Below are 18,960 nucleotides of genomic sequence, written 5' to 3' on the forward strand. Positions count from 1 at the left end.
AGATGGGGTTGGATTCCCCGGAAACAATGTTACACTTAAATCCCTAGCTCCGCCTCTGATAATAACAACCTTGCTATTGACGAGAATGGAATAGCAACAATATAGTACTTATTTGGCTCAAGTTCTGCTGTTTGGGAGTGCAGAAGCTAGTGCAATTCAAGTAGAGGAAGAAGGAGAAGAGAAGAGACAAAATGAGCACCAACTGTTTGATGAAATGCTAGTATTATTGCTGGGGATGTTGTGAACCGAGAATACATAGACGTGGAGTTTCATTTGACTGCGGGGCGAGATAGGATTGAGAAAACTTGGTTTCGGCTGACCATTTTATCTCTGTGAAAGGATCTGCTTTTGTCATGGTAAATTTGCTTGGTCCAATGAAAGAGGTTCTGTTGTATGGACCACCTTGGCAGGGAAGACAATGTATACTGCGTTTGCGCTGGAGGACTGTTATGAGAAAATTCAATGCTTCAGCTAAGTAATTAAGGATGCTTGAGCCAGATGCTGAAGAAAAAGTCTACAAAACTTTTGCTCTAGTGTCTGATGTTGGCTTTGGGTGTGAATCAAAGTGCCTTTACAGGATGAGGAAAACCTATCCTTACTTTTCGAAATGTGAGTTTAAAAATCATTGTGTAGGTTAGGTTTGAGAATTGGGGCCACGCCCAATGCTGCCGGACTGAGCCTCATTATGAGAATTGATGCTTTGGAACTCTCTATGAGGAGCCCCCATCCCTACTTCAAGTAAGAAAATCAATCCTTCATCATGGAGGTTGAGAAGCTGAGCTAGTGAAAAGGCATGAAACAAGGAACAGAAGAACAAATGATGATTACTACCATGTCTCTTCCTGACTGTAGTACAAAAGTGCCTTCATTTGGTTCCTTTGATGTCAGAGTACGCTGATGGATCGATCCATCTCTAAGCTAATATTGGCAGCATAAAGCATCTAAGCAGTCAGATGTGTGAAAAGCTCATACCAAATCCTTTTGCTACAAAGTAGTACACTTCAGAGTCTTATTTGTCCTTGCTAAGGAAAAAGCTCTTTGCCTTCAAAGTTTTCTAGACGGATTTTTCACATTCTCTGTACATCATCACTAGTGTTTTTAATCTCTAGTGTTGTTAATAGCATATTTTAAATGTGAAACTAGATGTAGCGCAGTCCGGACGCTTTGCTTCATTAGTCTGGTGTGGTTTAGACAATGACAGAAAACTTGCTTGGGAGCAAGAAGGGTATATTCACCTGTTGAAAACAGAGAAAGTCATCAACTTGAGAAGCTAATATTAGTCAGATTGCCATTGTTGGACCCTCCTTCCCGAAAAGTGAAAAAGAAGGTCATCAACATGAGAAGCTAGTTCAAGGTAGTGGCAAACCGGTAACTAGGTAATATTTTTGTAGAGCACTTGGTGAAGGATTTTCTTGAGAAGCATCCTTATGCAAATAATGGCTAACAAGTATTGCTACCATAACTAGGAGTCAAATGAGAGTATAGAGTAGTCTCGAGCTGTTTTCGTGTGAACTCCTTTGTACGTGCAGTTACTTTATCAACATTATTGTACAACAGAAAAGCAGGAATCATTTTCTTGACTATGCTTGACTTTGTCAAGCTTTTTGAAAAAATATGGCGCTTGGGCCTAACTCAATCCCAAAAGTTAGCTCGTGGAGGAAGGACTGCCCAAGTCTAAGGAGACCACCAGCCCATTCCCTAACCAATGTGGGACTCTAACCTACTCTAACATCCCCTTCGCACGCCCAGACCACCAACTGGAGCGTGGACAAAGTATTATAGGGGCCCAAACGGGAACGGACCTAGCTCTGATACCATGAGAAAGAAGAGGAGAAGAAAAATGGTGAATAGAGTGCTTGATTATTCCCTCAAGTTGTTGGGTTTAAATAACCTTTGACAGAAATACAAATAAGGAAAGACTACAATTACAAGACTACAAAATCTCCTAATTACTTAATTACAGGGATTTGTGTATCTTTTCTTATTTACATAGTATCAATTTTTACCATATTTAACTCTCCCTCTCAAGCTGGAGCGTACAAGTCATATGCTCCTAGCTTGCTACAGATATCCCCAATTCTGGACCCTCGGAGTGATTTTGTGAGGACATCTGCTAGTTGGTCTTTGAGTTGACAAAACTCGTAACAATGCACTCGGACTCAATCTTTTGTCGAATGAAGTGACAATCTATTTCAATATGCTTCGTTCTTTCATGAAATACTGGATTTGAAGCGATATATAATGCTGCTTGATTATCACAAATCAATTTCATCGGCTCGTCCCTTCCCATCTTTAACTCCTGTAGAAGTTGCCTTAGCTATATAAGCTCGCAAGTAGCCAATGCCATAGCCTGATATTCTGCCTTTGCGCTTGACCTAGCCACCATATCTTGCTTTTTACTTTTCCAGGATATTAGGTTACCTTTAATTAAAATACAATAACCTGAAGTGGACTGTCTATCAGAGGAAGAACCTGCCCAATCTGCATGAGAATACCCAACAATGTCTGCGTGTCCCTTGTTTTCATACAATAAACCTTGTCCCGGAGAACCTTTGACATATCTTAGGATGCGAATTGCTGCATCCCAATGACTGTCACAAGGTGACTGGAGAAACTGGCTAACCACACTTACAGCAAATGAGATATCAGGTCTCGTGATCGTAAGATAGTTGAGTTTGCCAACAAGTCTCCGATATCTTCCTGGATCTTTTAGAGGCTTCCCTTGTCCCGGAACAAGTTTAGTATTTGGATTCATGGGACTGTCCACAAGTTTGCAGTTCAACATACCGGTGTCTTCCAAAATATCTAAGGCATACTTCCTTTGTGAGATGACAATGCCATTGCCATTGCCAGATTGTGCCACCTCAATGCTTAGAAAATATTTTAGTTTACCCATATCCTTAGTCTGGAATTGACTTGAAAGATGCTGCTTAAGTTGGATAATACTTTCATGATCATCACCTGTGATAACAATATCATCAACATAAATAATTAGAAAGATACATTTGCCATAAGATGAATGTCTATAGAATACCGAATGATTAGCTTCTGTTCGGGTCATTCCAAATTGTTGGACAACAATTCGGAAACGCCCAAACCATGCCCTAGGCGACTGCTTGAGACCATAAAGAGATCGACGAAGTCGACAGACTAATCCAGACTCCCCCTGAGCAACAAACCCTGGTGGTTGCTCCATATATACTTCTTCAACAAGTTCTCCATGAAGGAATGCATTCTTAATGTCCAAATCTGATTATAATTACACGTGATCAAATCAAATCAGATATATTGATTTGTATTATCTGATTATTGATCATATAGGATCAAATCAGATCTGCTACGTTAGGAAAGTTTCAGATTCTTAATGATTAGATTATATTAGAAATTCCCCTTTGTCTGGAATCACAGGATTATTTCCTTTTTTATTGATTTGTTTTCTCCTATATATTGTGTATTCTTTGAAAGAATAAAACATACTATTCCGATACCAAAACTAACATGGTATCAAAGCAGTAGCCTCTTTCAACCTCTTTTTTTTCCTTCTGTTCATGGCTAAAACAGCCTTTACTGGGCAAAACATCCCAGCGGCAACAATAGAAGCCGAGAGTTCTGTTAGTGTGATCCCAGCCGAGACAACCATGAATCAAAGCAATGATTCATCTCATTTATCCTTTCAACTAACGTCTCATAGGTTGAATGGAAAAAATTCTCTGGAGTGGGCACAATCTGTCCGGTTAGCAATTGATGGCAGAGGAAAACTTGGGCACTTGACCGGTGATATCAGAAAACCTGATGCTGGAGATCCATAAATGAAGGCCTGGAGGTCCGAGAACTCAAATGGTGTGAACTTCTGGATCATCGATTCAGGAGCTAGTGACCATATGACAGGAAATCCCCATTTGTTCTCTACTTACTCACCTTGTCCAGGAAACAAAAAGGTTAGTATTGCTGATGGAACTTTTTCGGCAATTGCTGGAAAGGGAACTATCAAACTTACTCCTTCCTTGACCCTCTTTGATGTCCTACATGTTCCAAATTTGACTTGCAATCTTGTGTCTGTTGCTAAATTAACCCAATCGCTCAATTGTCGTGCAATATTTGATTCATTTTCTTGTGAATTTCAGAACAAGGTCTTGGGGAGGATGATTGTTAGTGCTAAAGAGTCTGGAGGTCTCTATTTCTTGGAGGATGGAAACAATTCAGTAAACAAAAATTCTATTTGTTTGAACTCCGTTTTAATTGAGAATAAGGTTATGCTTTGGCATTATAGGCTTGGTCATCCTAGTTTTTATTATTTAAAGCTTTTGTTACCTCAATTGTTCATGAATAAGAGTCCCATTTTTCAGTGTGAATTCTTTGAAATGGCAAAACATCAACGTTCTATTTTTTCCTCTCATAAATATCATGCCTCAAAACCATTTAAGCTTATCCATAGTGATGTTTGGGGACCATCTAGGTTTTGACAAATAGTGGAAAACGATGGTTTGTGAGTTTTATTGATGATCACACTAGGCTAAGCTGGGTTTATCTTTTAAAAGATAAAACAGAGGTAAAAAATGTGTTCGAGATTTTTTATGCTATGATTGAAACACAATTTCAAGAGAAAATCCAGATTTTAGGAGTGACAATGGTCGAGAGTTTTTTAATGAGCAATTATGAAATTTTTTATCAAAATAAAGGAATAATCCATCAAAGTTCATGCCCTGATACACCCCAACAAAATGGGGTTGACGAGAGAAAGAATAGATATTTATTGGAAGTAACTAGAGCCTTATTGTTTACTAGTAGAGCTCCACAATATTTATGGGGAGAAGCTCTTTTGACTGCCACCTATTTGATAAATAGAATGCCATCTAAAGCTCTTAGTTTTAGAATTCCCTTTAGCCTATTCAAAGAGAAAATTACTACATCTAGGTTAACTACTGATTTGCCATTAAAAGTGTTTGGGTGTAGTGCTTTTGATCATAATAGGAGCAAACTAGAACCTCGTGCAAGAAAGTGTGTTTTTATAGGCTATGCTCCAAATCAGAAAGGGTATAAGTGTTATGATCCAAATACAAAAAGATTGTGGTTACTGTGGATATTACTTTTTTTGAATTCCAACCTTTGTTTGGCACTCATTTTCGGGGAGAGAAGTTTGTAGAAGAAGAGTTGTTTTGCAATAATGAGGGAATGGGTCAAAATAAGAAAGAACCGAGTTACCTGATAAACATGGATGAGATAAATATGAGTGATAGTGATCTAGGAAAGATAAGGAATGAAAATGCTATAGATAATAAAGGCTATGATTCTGGACCAGTAAAATCAAAGCATGATCTGATTAGCAACAAAAACGGTGAACAAACAAAGAGTTGCGCGTTTACACGAGGAGAAACCAAAATCTTGGAAAAGAGACCGAAAACTCTCAACATGGTCAGTCATCCACTCTATAATACCAAAATGAAATTCCAGGTAATGAGATTCCAGGTAGTACCTCAAATGAGTTTGTTTCTATACATCTCTTGTTCCCTCAGATCTTGATCTTCCTATAGCTAAAAGAAAAGGTGTGAGAAACGTCACTAAACACCCCATGTCAAACTTTGTGTCATATAAAAAATTGTCCCCATCCTATTTAACTTTTCTTTCTCAATTAACTGTTTTGGAGATACCAAAGAATGTGGGGTTGCTTTAACTGTTCCTGAATGGAGGGAGGCAATTCTAGAGGAGATGAAAGCCCTAGAACAAAATGAAACTTGGGAAATCATGGATCTACCACGAGGAAAGAAAACAATGGGTTGCCAGTGGGTTTTCACCATCAAATTCAAGTCAGATGGGTCACTGGAAAGATATAAGGCGCGTCTTGTAGCTAAAGGGTTTACTCAAACCTATGGCATCAACTACCTTGAAACATTTGCTCCAGTAGCCAAACTGAATTCTATTAGAGTCCTCCTTACTGTCCGCTAATCTTGATTGGCCTCTTCAATAGTTAGATGTAAAGAATGCATTTCTCAATGGAAAACTTGAAGAGGAGGTCTACATGGATCCTCCACCGGGCTTTGAATACTCAATTTGTTAAAGGGTTGGGTTACTTGCAAGGACAAACATATCACACAATGTTTATTTGGCATTCACTACAAGGAAAAATAACAATCCTTAATTCCTTATAGTGTATGTTGATGACATTATACTTACGGGAGACGACTCAATTGAAATGAAGAATCTAAAGGTCCAGTTAGCATCAGAATTCGAAATCAAAGACTTGGGACCCTTGAGGTATTTTCTTGGCATGGAAGTGGCTCGATCGAAGGAGGGAATAATGGTATCTCAAAGAAAATATGTACTGGATTTGTTGAAAGAAACAGGGATGAGTGGGTGCCGACCAGCGGAAACTCTTCTTGACCCAAACATAAAGCTCGGGAATAAAGAAGGAGATCTGATTGACAAAGGTCAATATCAAAGATTGGTAGGAAAACTTATCTACCTATCGCACACTCGTCCTGATATAGCTTTTGCGGTAAGCTTAGTTAGTCAATTTATGCATTCTCCTCAAAAAGAACATCAGGAGGCTGTGTATTGAATTTTGAGGTACTTGAAAAGCTCACCGGGAAAAGGGTTGTTGTTCAAGAAAAGTGATCAAAGGAACATTGAGGCATACACAGATGCAGATTGGGCAGGGCCCTATACTGACAGAAGGTCTACTTCTGGGTATTGTACATTTATTTAGGGAAATCTTGTGACATGGAGAAGTAAGAAACAAAGTGTTGTGGCACGAAGTAGTGCTGAAGCAGAGTACAGATCTATGGCTCATGGAATCTGTGAGATGATTTGGCTTAAGAAAATCATGGAGGAACTTAGAAGACCTATAACTTTACCAATGAAGCTATACTGTGACAATAAAGCTGCCATAAGCATTGCCCACAATCCAGTGCAACATGATAGAACAAAACATATTGAGTTGGATAGGCATTTCATCAAGGAGAAGCTCGAAGAAGGAAGCATGTGCTTACCATTTGTGCCAACAGATCAGCAGACAACAGATATTTTTACTAAGGGGTTGTTTAAACCAAGATTTGAAAGTCTTGTAAGCAAGTTAGGCATGTCAGATATCTACATGCCAACTTAAGGGGGAGTGTTGATTTTTAATATCTGATTATGATTACACGTGATCAAATCAAATCAGATTATTGATTTGTATTATCTGATTATTGATCATATAGGATCAAATTAGATCTGCTACGTTAGGAAAGTTTCAGATTCTTAGGGATTAGATTAGATTGGAAATTCCCCTTTGTCTGGAATCAGGGGATTATTTCCTTTTTTATTGATCTGTTTTTTCCTATATATTGTGTATTCTTTGAAAGAATAAAACATACTATTCCGATACCAAAACTAATAGAATGCATTCTTAATGTCCAATGAAAAAGGGGCCAATGATTCATCATTGCCAAAGAGATAAGAAGAAGGACATATGCCATCTTTGCAACTGGTGAAAAAGTATCACCATAATCAACGCCATACACCTTAGTATACCCCTTGGCAACCAATCTTGCTTTAAGGCGATCAACCGCTTCGTTTGGACCTACCTTAACTGTAAACACCTATCGACAACCAACTGTGGTTTTCCCTCTAGGTAAAGGGACTATCTCCCAAGTACCGTTATCATGCAAGGCACTCATCTCTTCAATCATAGCTTGACACCAACCTAGATGGGCCAGTGCTTCTTCCACAGTCTTTGGAACCTTGACAGTGGATAAGCTAGTAATAAAGGCATGATATGAAGGTGATAAACGATAATAACTTAAAAAGGTATAAGTGGGAGTTTGATTGGCAGTAGTTCTAGTACCTTTTCGGAAAGTAGTGGGGAGATCAATAACATCTGATGAGTGCTCAACCGAAGCATGAGACATTAGTAGGTTGAGAATTAGGATCATAAGCATCAAAGTGCTCAACCGAAGCGTGAGACACCCGGTGGGATTTGTGTACCTGCATTAGGATCAGAAGCATCAACTGGATTAGTAGGTTGAGAATTAGGCCGAGGGCGTCTAGAATAGACTTGGAGTGGTGGAGCTGGAGTTGGAGGCGAAAAGGTTGGAACCGGAAGAACTGTGGATATGGCCTTCTGATTTAATGAATTAAGAGAAAAATACAGGGAAGTCTAAAAAAAGGTAACATCTGCTGATATTAAGTACCTATTTTTAGAGAGATCAAAGCATTTGTATCCTTTTTGTAGACGAGAGTACCCTAAAAAGACACATTTGATAGTCTTTTGCTGAAGTTTGTCTTTTTCCGGGGTAAGGTCATGAACAAAACAAGTACAGCCAAACACACGTGGAGGAAGTGGGAACATAGGTTGGTCCGGATAAAGGATCGAGTGTGGAATCTTGTACTGCAAAACAGAGGAGGGCATACGATTAATTAAATAACAAGCAGTAATAACTGCATCACCCCAAAAACGTAAAGGAATATGATTGTGAATAAGTAATGTCCGAGCCGTTTCAATGAGATGTCTACTCTTTCGTTCTGCAACTCCATTTTGTTGTGGAGTATGTGCACAAGAAGACAAGTGTAATATACCTTGTGATGACATGAAAGAAGAAAGAGAAGAAGAGAAGTATTCTCGGGCATTATCACTGATTAATTTCTTTATGGAAACACCAAATTGATTGCGAATCTCAGTACAAAAGTTCTGAAAAATAGAGAACAATTCAGATCCGTTTTTCATTAAAAATAACCAGGTGCACTGAGAATAGTCATCAATAAATGTAACAAAATAATGAAATCCTAGTGAAGAACTGACACGTCTTGGACCCCATATGTCCGAGTGAACAACTTCAAACATAGAGGAAGACCTATTATTGACACGCTTTGGGAAAGAAGCACGAGTGTGTTTCCCAAGCTGACACGACTCACATTCTAACAAAGCTCAACTAGATAGATTGGGGACCATCTTCTGTAGCTTTGAAAGACTTGGATGTCCCAAGTGACTATGAAACAAATCAGAGGTAATAGCGGAAGTGAAGGCAATTGGTGGTTTTGGAATGGATAGTTCGTACAGACCGTGTGACTCATGTCCTCTTCCAATCACCTATCCCGTACTCCGGTCCTGCACAAAAATAGAATCCTCAGAGAAGATTACAAGACACTTGAGGTTCTTCGTTAATTTACTAATGGAAATAAGATCATACGGACATTCAGGTGCAAAAAGAACTGAAGTTAAAGTTAAGGAAGGTAGAGGGTGAGTTGCACCTATTCTTTTGATAGTAGTCTTTGATCCATTAGCTAAGGTAATAGTAGAAGAGACAGGTGGAGAATTAAGGACAAAGAGAAAAGTTTTGTTACCAGATATATGATCAGTAGCACCAGAGTCAAGAATCCATGGTCCAGGAAAGGAAGACTGCACATAGGCAAAAGAGTTACCAGGTTGCACTGTGGAAGCTGTAGATGAGGTAGATGACTGTTGCTTTGATGCCTGGTATTGAAGGTAATCATTATAATCTGCTCCAGTCAAAGTGATAGAGTGAGATGATCTATCCTTGACATCTGGTGTAGGTAGAATACCATCTCCGCTGTGAGCCACATTGATTGAATGTCGAGGATGATCATTGTTACGTGGAGGCTTACCATGAAGCGCCCAACAAACATCTCGTGTATGTCCTCCCCTCCCTTATCACAGTATGTGCAATGTTTAGAGTAGTACTCCGAAGCAGGGCACTGCTATTCGTTAAAAAACTCCACAGCAGCCACAACAAACACAATGGTAGCTGCTTGATGTAAGAACTCATCTAGTTTAGGTTGAAGATGAGAATTCCCTGGGAGATCAACAGTGTTCGGTCTTGAATTTCCCTTCTGCGGAAAAATCAAAACAGGTATGATTACTAATTTCTGAAACCAATTCACAGATTAAGGTTTTGAGTTGAATATGAATAGAAAGTAAGAAAATCAGTCCTAATATCATGGATGTTGAGAAGATGAAAATGCTAGGAAAAGAAAAATAAATGATGATCACCATCTTGTTTCTTCCCGGCTATGGTACAAAAGTGCCTTCGTTTGTTTCATTTGATGTCACAGTACATCTCTAAGCTAATATTGGCAGAATGTAACATAACAGTTAGAAGTGTATAGAGCTCATGGCACATCATATAAATACTCTACATTAACTGGAAGAAGAGGAAAGTGTACCTACTTCCTCTGGGTCCAGTGAATACAAAGGTATTAGCTGTGTTATGTGTGGCATGTGCATGGAGCATGGGCGTGCAACATGTGCAGTGCATGCACAAGACATGTGCGCAGCATGAGTGTCAGGGCTTGTCCGCTTGATGCCAATGAACGGGCAATCAAGCGCCACGGCAGGCAGTTGGCATAACCATGCTCAGTACATGGGGCAGTTGGGCGGCTGAAGGCAAATGCTATCTTGAAGGATTGTTGGCAATGTCTGATTGTAGTTATTTATTCATAGTGTTATATTTTTTCTTCATATGCGCCTTTTAAAGCATGAATGCTTTATGCTTCAAGCCCCAATAGATCTTGGTGTTTTTGTCTGTTTTTGCCTTTGACATTTCTTTCATATATGTTGTCTTAGTTTCTGATTTCTTGCAGTATGCTGGTCAATAATTAAATAGTACTCCCTCCTTTGACTCGGCATGGAGTTCAATATTTTTTTTTTTTTGAAACTTGTTATCTTAAAAGCTTAAGGGGTAAAAGCTTTGTAGGGCTATGACATTTGTGTGGTTATAAAAGCTTCTCATTAAGGATAAAATGGATAAAATGAAGAGTTTAAAGTTGAATTATTTCCAATTGTAGAAATGTGTTATTCTTTTTGGAACGGACTAATAAGGAAAATGTCATCTAAATTGAAACAGATGGAGTATATGCCTTTGTTATGATACCAATAGCTCAATTGCTAGAATTAACTCTTTCAAGAATCAGACTCCTATAACATAGCAGAACATTTTAGTTGCTCAAAGTAAATGATTGATTAGGGTACATACCAGTCGTGCCAATTTAGGTTCCTCTATTTCTTTGAAATCTATGAATTGTATCTGATACTTTCTGCACATGTTTTGTTTTTATGATCAGTGCTTTCTGCACATAAACTATAAGGTCATTGTGTTTCTGTGTCATGATATGTGCCATTACTGAGATTTTGTACTCCTCCTGCAAATTAATAGTGGGTGTTTTCTTCTGACATGACTGAATGCGGTAAGTTTTCAGCTGAATATATTCTTAGTGTTGCATTAGTTATGCAGAGGCCATTTTTTCTTATGTGGCCAATCAATCATTGTATTTGTTTATGGATTTAATACTTGTATTGTTTTGCTAATGTGACCAGCCTAATGACACCATTGTGTTAGTTTATGACGGGTTTCATGCAAAAATTATTTTACTAATGTAGCCAATCAGATTATCCCTTAGGGTAATGCACCTGTAATAACTTTTGAGAGAGTGTTAAGTTGAGAATCATTTATTAGAATAGTTAACATTACAGGGAAAACCAAACTAGACAGTCACAAATTGTGACTCACAATAAAATATCTTGCACATGTAAAAGAGTTGAGATATAGCAGCTAAAAGACTCAACAGATATCTAATCAAATTACTGAAATTCAATACTGAATCTGACATCAGAACTTTATATGCGGCTCCCATTCATTCTAGTTCTGATATTTCACTTAACTCTTCCCTAGAAGGGCATGCAATCACTCCAGCTCCTAGGTGGTTGGTGTATCTTGCTGTAAAAGGAGGAGGAATAGTTAAACTGCTCCCATTTCCTTCTAGCATTTGTGTAACAATTTTGATGGAAGGTCGATCAGTTGCGTTCCATTGGATGCACCAAAGTCCTATAATAGCCAATTTCCTTGCAATTATGATATCATCATCTTCCTCTATCCTGATTTTCAACTCTTCTCCTTCATTCAGCCGTTGATGAATCCACTCAGAAAAGTTCACTTGGCTATTACTGGCCTTTGCGTCAAAATTCTTCCTCCCTCAAACCATTTCAAGTAGCAGCATACCAAAGCTATAGACATCAGATTTATGAGACGCTTTTCCAAAATTGCTGGATAATACTTCTGGTGCAATATAACCCATGGTTCCTCTAGCTTCAGTCATGGTTACAACACTTTTCTCTTTAGAGCATAACTTGGCAAGACCAAAATCAGAGATCTTTGGGTTCAAGTTATGGTCTAACAGAATATTTTGGGGTTTGATATCGAAATGAAGGATTTGTTGGTCACATCCTTGATGAAGATATTCCAGTCCTTTAGCTATACCCATAGCGATATCGTGAAGCTTCTTCCAATTAAGGTTAATGTGATCTTTGGATCTTGCTGGAAAAATGAGTTTGTCAAGCGACTGATTTGGCAAATATTCATACACGAGAGCGTTTCTGAATCCATCAGCGCAATAGCCAACGAGGCGAACCACATTGAAGTGGTGGATTTTCCCCATTGCTGCAACTTCATTAATAAATTCTTCCCCATTTCCTATGGAGTCATTTAGCACTTTGACAGCAACATGAATTTCATTAGAAAGTGTTCCTTTATAAACAACCCCGTAAGCTCCCTCTCCCAATCGTTCGTGAAACATATTTGTTATCTTTTTAATCTCTGCATAAGTATATCTAGTGGGCCTGAGAGCTCTGTAGTCTTCCAGAAACTTCTCAACTCTAGCTTGATTCTCTCTTTCAATTTTGCTTGAGCTATAAAACTCATGGAGTGCCAACATAATAATTCCCAAAAGAAGAAATCCTAATACTCCACCTGGAAGATATCAACTCAGACATTATACAAAAGGTAAATGAATAAGGGAAATTCAAAATATGAGAACTGAAAGGCAAGAAGCACCAACCTGCAATCAATGGTTCCGTAAATCCGCCTGTCAGAATTACATTAAAAATCTTATTATGGCAAATAGAGAAGCACTTACATTATTAAAAAAAAAAAGAAAAAAAAAAAGAGAAGCACTTAATCATCAAATTTCAGAAAATTCTTATTACAGTATCAAACATGTCTTTACTAAGAGAGTGGTTTTTAATTTTTACTTACGTAAAATAATTTTTTCTGTTTCGAACTTGTAATGGTTTGGTTATTTAAGTTTTAGTTACTATATCAAATATGCATTCCATTGTTATGTTCTAGAATTTGGTTTAGGCCAAATTAAGGATATATTTCATATCCAGATATAGGTTCTTTACTTTTTGGTTAATTGCTTGTATACGGGGTTTTCCCCCATCATTTGTATAATTATTTACCTTATTAAAAAATGATATCACATCCAAATCCATTACCATATTCAAGAACCAGATGGATTTGGAAAGATTGTAAATAAAATGTTTTAGTTATGATACATTCACTTTTGATATTATTATTTTATCAATTCTGCAATCAAAAGAGATCTTTGAATGAGTTAATACCTTTTGTAGTCGATGGTCTGTCGAAACACTTAGTTCCTAGTTGGTTGCTATAGTTCTTGAAACCACAATCCATTCCAAGACCTTCACTGTCGCCACACTTTGGATTTAACCAACTCATCCGGAGGGGATAATATCTTAGATCACAGGGAACGGATGAAATTTCCGCAATCTTTTTATAATGTGAACTACCAAGGTAGTATTCCAAAGGTTCTAAATTGCTGAGAGCAATTAATCCAATTTCAGGGGTTATAGAGCAACCATGTGAGCCAAAGTCACCATTTGATGAGATACTAGAACGACTAAAAAAGGAGAAGTTACAAAGAAGAGGCTCATCATTAAAGAGGAAAGGAGATGCTGAAAAGTTAAAATACAATAGGTTCACAATACAACTTGTCGGACAATAAAGCGTAATCTCCTGAGACGCATAATCAATATCCTCAACTATTAGTATAAGTGAATTGGGAAGGGTACTAAGTATGGTCTTATTGTTGGTACAAGATAGCTCAAAGCCAGGATATCCACAATGTTGGGGCTGATGTTGAAGCCTGAAGGGGAAACGAATGCTAGGGCCATCACTATTGCACCTAGACTCTTTGCAATCATTTGCTCCTTCACCAAACATAGCAAAGGATACCATGGCTATGAGAAATAAGTGCAAGATTAAAAAGAGGGCCATCTCGACTGAAAGACCTTGTAAGATGAAACTTGCAGTTGAGGTTGAAGTGCTAGGGACAACGATAGAAATTTTGCAAGTGCAGATTAAAGACTAGCATTAATCTGTCTACAGTGGATAATTTTTTTAGAAAATGTAAGAGAATTATTTACATTTATAACATATGAGGGAGTAGTGGTCAAGGAAGGTGTCCTTCTCTAGTGGAAATTTTACTAATATGTGTGGTACCCTTCCTCAGCATAAGTTTTAGACTGAGGTGATTCTCTGTTTGATCTGTCTACTCTCTACACTTCAAAATATTAAGAGAAGACTTACTGACTTGTCTTTCTTTGTGAAGACTTGGACTTAGTCTTTTATTCAATAACTTGGTTTTTCTTAATATTAAGAGAAGTGGTTTACTGCAGCACAATAGGGGGAGGGAGGATGAAATATATTTGATATAATTCACTCAAACATTTAGTGTTTGGCACCAGTACTAAAAAGAGTAAAACCCACAAAAACACACGCACAACTAACCATAATAATGTCTGGAAGAACCAGGTTTCTTACATTTCTTACCATCCTCATCTTCTGTGAAGCCCCATTTGCTGAACAGAACCAGCAGTGTGTCCCTTCTAGTTGTGGGCATATTCAGAACATCAGCTACCCTTTTCGATTGAAAACTGACCCAAAGCACTGTGGCGATGAAAAGTATGAACTTAGCTGTGAAGAGAATCGCGCAAAATTATATGGGTATGCGTCGGGCTTTGGATCGATGAATTACTACGTGCAAGCCATTAATTATGATAACTCCACAATCCGCATTGTGGATTCTGATATAAGAGAAGATCTTTGCTCTCTTCCTCAGCAGCAGTATTATGATAACTCCACAATCCGCATTATGGTTTCCAGTATACCCTCTATTTTTGAGACTTATAAGCGCAGTAATGGTATTCTGCTGGCAAAACCAATCACTATATTCAGCTGTCCATTTGCCATAAATTATCCAGGCATTGTAGAAATCACTAATTGTCTCAACAGGAGTTATGCTTCCAATACTTCTTTTGAATTATTAAAGGGACACACATATGCAACCATGGCCAAATTGTTGCCATCTGATTTGAGAGTAGGGTGTACTATAGACCTCATGTTAATGACTTCATGGCATACTGAGGATGCACGTATTTCCATTTTGGATTTACATAATGCTTTGGCATATGGGTTCGAACTTTCATGGTTTCCTGTTTACTGTAGCAAGTGCCAATATTTATTTGGCTGCGAAGGTGAAAATTCAAGGGATGTTCGCTGTCTGGATTTGAACTGCAAAGCTTACAATTTTAGATTCTTCAAAACCTTTTGTGGTAAGAACATTACCAATGTCATGCGAGAATTTAACACTTTTAGCAAATTTTCTGTGTAAGTTTGAAAGATCTCGCTCATTCATACTTTTTTCTTTTTTTTTTGGCTCTGGAATTTCTCTTTGGATGACCACAATCAAGTTGCTCAAAGACATGTTCTCCGCGTTCTTGAAAGTAAGCACTCGTTCTATTGTCAATTCTGGTTGTATACATGCTAGGATTGTATTAACGGTAAATAGTTGCAAGTGAGATTAACTGTGTTATTAATTGTTGGTGTTCTTGCAGGAATTATCCCATGGATACTTCCCATATTTGGTAAGCCAATTCTGTTGTCTTTAAAATTCATTGATTTGTTAGGAAGAGAAGAACTGAACTAAGACTACTGGATGCAGAGTAAAATTCTTAGTTGATTTAATATGGATGGTATAATAAAAATATAAAAGTAATAGTTTATTAGTATGATAAAGAAAGCACCATATCAAGTTTAAAATTTGAATAGCAAATTGTGTAAGCGGTACAGAATTATGAAATGATGTTAAACAGTTTTTAAAGTAGAAAGAATGTCATATAAATTGGAAATGAGATAGAGAACTTGGGACAATTGTGCTTTTCGTCTCTCAACTATTCATCCACTATCGTGTACTTACGAAATATGGTGACTACTGCTACTTTCGGAATCATTTTAGTTTGGAAATGACGGACTAAAAGTATTGAAATAGCTTCCTCATGATATACCTTCGCGGTTGCATTTTAATTTAACCATTCACAATCTTTTCTTGCTTACTTTATGATGGTTGCGCACAGGACTTAGCGTTGTGGCAAGAATCATAATATTCCCATGCATATTTGTGTTTCTATTGATTGAATTACGAAGAAGGCATTTGTCGATTTTTGATGCAATTGAAAGTTTCCTGCATAGTGAGAACAATTTCATGCCCATTCGATACCCCTACTCCAACATAAGGAAGATGACTAGGAATTTGAAGGAGAAACTAGGCCAAGGAGGTTATGGTTCAGTATATAAAGGCAAGCTCCGAAGTGGTCCTGATGTAGCAGTGAAGATCTTGAGCAAGCCTAAAGCTGATGGGCAAGACTTCATCAATGAGGTTGCCACAATCGGGAGGATTCATCATGTTAATGTAGTACAACTTATTGGCTATTGTGCTGAGAGATCTAAACGTGCCCTTGTATATGACTTCATGCCTAATGGATCACTTGACAAGTACATCACACCCCAAGTAGAAGGAACTCTACTAAGCTGGCAAAGAAAGTCTGAAATTGCTCTTGGAGTTGCTCGAGGTATTGAATATTTGCATCGAGGTTGTGACATACAAATTCTACATTTTGACATCAAGCCGCACAACATACTTTTGGATGAGAATTTCGTTCCAAAAATTTCTGACTTTGGTCTTGCCAAATTATACCCAACGGATAACAGCATTGTTACTCTAACAGCAGCAAGGGGAACAATTGGATATGTAGCTCCAGAATTGATCAACAGAAGCATTGGTCCTGTATCTTATAAGGCAGATGTTTATAGCTTTGGAATGCTGCTAATTGAGATGGCAGGCATGAAAAGAAACTCGGCAGCAAGAGAGGATATGTCAAGCCAGTATTTCCCACATTGGATCTATGATCAATTCGACAAGGAAAAAGAAATTGAAGTACTAGACGAGACGCATGATGATGAAAAGAAGATTATAAAGAAGCTAACTTTAGTTGCCTTGTGGTGCATACAAATGAATCCACTCTATCGTCCCTCAATGACTAAAGTAGTGGAAATGATTGAAGGCGAATTACAGGCTTTGCAAACGCCTCCTAGGCCTTCTGAATCACTGCAACCATCTCCGTTGGAATTCAATCTGAGTTCTTCAATAGGTTCAACTGAGTCTATGATATTGCTTGAGAATTGTTCAGATTCTGCAAAAGTAGATGTAATTATTGGTTGACATGTGAGTACCACAAACTGTAACTTCACATTATGTAATACTTGTGCTCTATCTTTATGTAACTTTCTATTTTTGTCTTTTATGCCTTTATGTGTAATGAACATGGTTTTTGCAAATTAGAGTAATGGCAGTTGTAAAAGAAAGTGTGGCTTTCACTACTTATTGTTCAGTCTCCCCATATTGTCTCTTACTATGAAAGGATGTACCAGAATTATCTTTTCAGAAATGTGCAAATAGCAGGGTGATTGACAGGAATGGCCCAAGGGGCTGGTCTTTAAATATTGTTTCCCTTTTTGAATGTATTTACAAACAAATCTCCAGTAGCTCTTTAGGGATTTCTCTACTGATCTGTTGAGTTTATGCTATATTTACTTTACCTCTACCCGGTTGGTATGATTTTGTAATTATTCGTTCACTAAACTCTACCAGATTGGCGTAACTTTGTATTATTTTGCAGTCGACCTATTTGTTAAATTATTCATCAAAGTCTATCCGATAGGCATAATTTTTATGTGCAACCACCCCAAATCTGCTTGAAATGATCTCAAATTTAAAACAAAGCCTTCAAATATTAGCATAAACGATCCTCAGTAACAAATTTAGTCAAATAACTCCAAATCAAGAAGACTCACTTTGTCTTTTTAAACATTTTCAAAGGACCAACAATGTAGTTTTTAAAATTTTAAAGTAAATCACTAAATTAGTGGTTAAAGTAAAAGTTTAAGTATGAATAATCAACATTCAAATGATTTTAACAATAATTAATCATTAACTTCAAATTTTTACCTCCAAAATTAAAGATTTACGGTGTTCTTAGCGAAGAAGAAGAGACGGAGAAGAAGGAGCTAAAGGGGCAAATATATCATTTGGCACTATGGCTGTCCAACAGGACGGGATGGGACGGGACATGACAGAATTAACGGGACGGGACGACATTTAGCCGGGACGGGACGGGACAAACGGGACGAAACGGTAGTCCCATCTAGTCCCGCTAACAAACGGGACGAGACGGGTTCGCGGGCCTTAAGTGCCGTTTTAAAAAAAATTTATTTAAGCATTGAGTTTGGAAACCGCTATTCTTTTGACAATGACTAAGTTTTTAAAGTTTGCAACAACTAGTTTTTTGAGTTATTTAATAAACTTAAAAATTAAACGGAAATTAGAAAACTAAGTAAAGAATTATAAAATATTAAAACAAAAGACTTGTAATGAAATATTCTAGTAATTATAAATTTATAATAGAGTTATAATTTATTTAATATAATTTCAAGTCATTAAGTAACTAAGTAAGAGTGTAAGACAATTCATAAAAACAATTCAACGCTTAGAGCCTTTTATTTTATTAATAGAACTTTCAAATCTCACATACAAATATAATTCTTTTGAAGAGCACCTAATCTACGCAGCCACCTTCTAAGAAGGATTCTGTTTGAACTAGGCCTCTTAGTAGCCAATTACAAATTATCATACTAATATTTGTAAGCTCCTATATAACTTCGTTGTAAGTTGTAACTTATCTATAATTTCTCTCGGACATTGTTCTAGAATTGGCAATGTTGATTGATGTTCCATGAGTTCCATGCCGTCATAGCTCCCGGTGCTAAGTATCTC

The 18,960-nt window shown here is 37.5% G+C and overlaps 3 protein-coding genes across 3 annotated transcripts; 2 read left to right on the forward strand and 1 right to left on the reverse strand.

Moving 5' to 3' along the window:
• Window positions 1-5,211: 5,211 nt before the first annotated feature.
• LOC142173374 (putative mitochondrial protein AtMg00820) lies at window positions 5,212-5,943 on the forward strand. Its single transcript, XM_075238953.1, has 3 exons — window positions 5,212-5,335; window positions 5,514-5,543; window positions 5,645-5,943. The coding sequence occupies exons 1-3, from the start codon at window positions 5,212-5,214 to the stop codon at window positions 5,941-5,943; spliced, it is 453 nt and encodes a 150-aa protein (XP_075095054.1).
• A 5,472-nt stretch (window positions 5,944-11,415) lies between these two features.
• Window positions 11,416-14,204, reverse strand: LOC107777613 (rust resistance kinase Lr10-like). The gene is made up of 3 exons (XM_016597666.2): window positions 13,391-14,204; window positions 12,826-12,852; window positions 11,416-12,737 (listed from the first exon to the last, which is right to left on the reverse strand). Exons 1-3 carry the CDS (start codon window positions 14,064-14,066, stop codon window positions 11,965-11,967), a joined length of 1,476 nt encoding a protein of 491 aa, XP_016453152.2. The 5' UTR covers window positions 14,067-14,204; the 3' UTR covers window positions 11,416-11,964.
• Window positions 14,205-14,442: 238 nt separating this feature from the next.
• Window positions 14,443-17,492, forward strand: LOC107777612 (rust resistance kinase Lr10-like). Its single transcript, XM_016597665.2, has 4 exons — window positions 14,443-15,403; window positions 15,542-15,574; window positions 15,686-15,715; window positions 16,205-17,492. Exons 1-4 carry the CDS (start codon window positions 14,587-14,589, stop codon window positions 17,347-17,349), a joined length of 2,025 nt encoding a protein of 674 aa, XP_016453151.1. The 5' UTR covers window positions 14,443-14,586; the 3' UTR covers window positions 17,350-17,492.
• Window positions 17,493-18,960: the final 1,468 nt, after the last annotated feature.

Source organism: Nicotiana tabacum, chromosome 19 (assembly GCF_000715075.1).
Source record: "Nicotiana tabacum cultivar K326 chromosome 19, ASM71507v2, whole genome shotgun sequence".
Taxonomy (NCBI): domain Eukaryota; kingdom Viridiplantae; phylum Streptophyta; class Magnoliopsida; order Solanales; family Solanaceae; genus Nicotiana; species Nicotiana tabacum.

Bases quoted from the DNA above. Each gene is read 5' to 3' on its own strand.
- LOC107777612 (XM_016597665.2), top strand. From the start codon at position 14,587: ATGTCTGGAAGAACCAGGTTTCTTACATTTCTTACCATCCTCATCTTC. The intron at 15,575-15,685 runs GTAAGCACTCGT...GTGTTCTTGCAG, and splicing joins TGTTCTCCGCGTTCTTGAAA to GAATTATCCCATGGATACTT. The intron at 15,716-16,204 runs GTAAGCCAATTC...GGTTGCGCACAG, and splicing joins ATGGATACTTCCCATATTTG to GACTTAGCGTTGTGGCAAGA.
- LOC107777613 (XM_016597666.2), bottom strand. From the start codon at position 14,066: ATGGCCCTCTTTTTAATCTTGCACTTATTTCTCATAGCCATGGTATCC. The intron at 12,853-13,390 runs GTATTAACTCAT...TAATTCTGACAG, and splicing joins CAGACCATCGACTACAAAAG to GCGGATTTACGGAACCATTG. The intron at 12,738-12,825 runs GTTGGTGCTTCT...GATATCTTCCAG, and splicing joins TACGGAACCATTGATTGCAG to GTGGAGTATTAGGATTTCTT.
- LOC142173374 (XM_075238953.1), top strand. From the start codon at position 5,212: ATGGATGAGATAAATATGAGTGATAGTGATCTAGGAAAGATAAGGAAT. The intron at 5,336-5,513 runs GTGAACAAACAA...TTGTTCCCTCAG, and splicing joins TCTGATTAGCAACAAAAACG to ATCTTGATCTTCCTATAGCT. The intron at 5,544-5,644 runs GTGTGAGAAACG...ACTGTTTTGGAG, and splicing joins TCCTATAGCTAAAAGAAAAG to ATACCAAAGAATGTGGGGTT.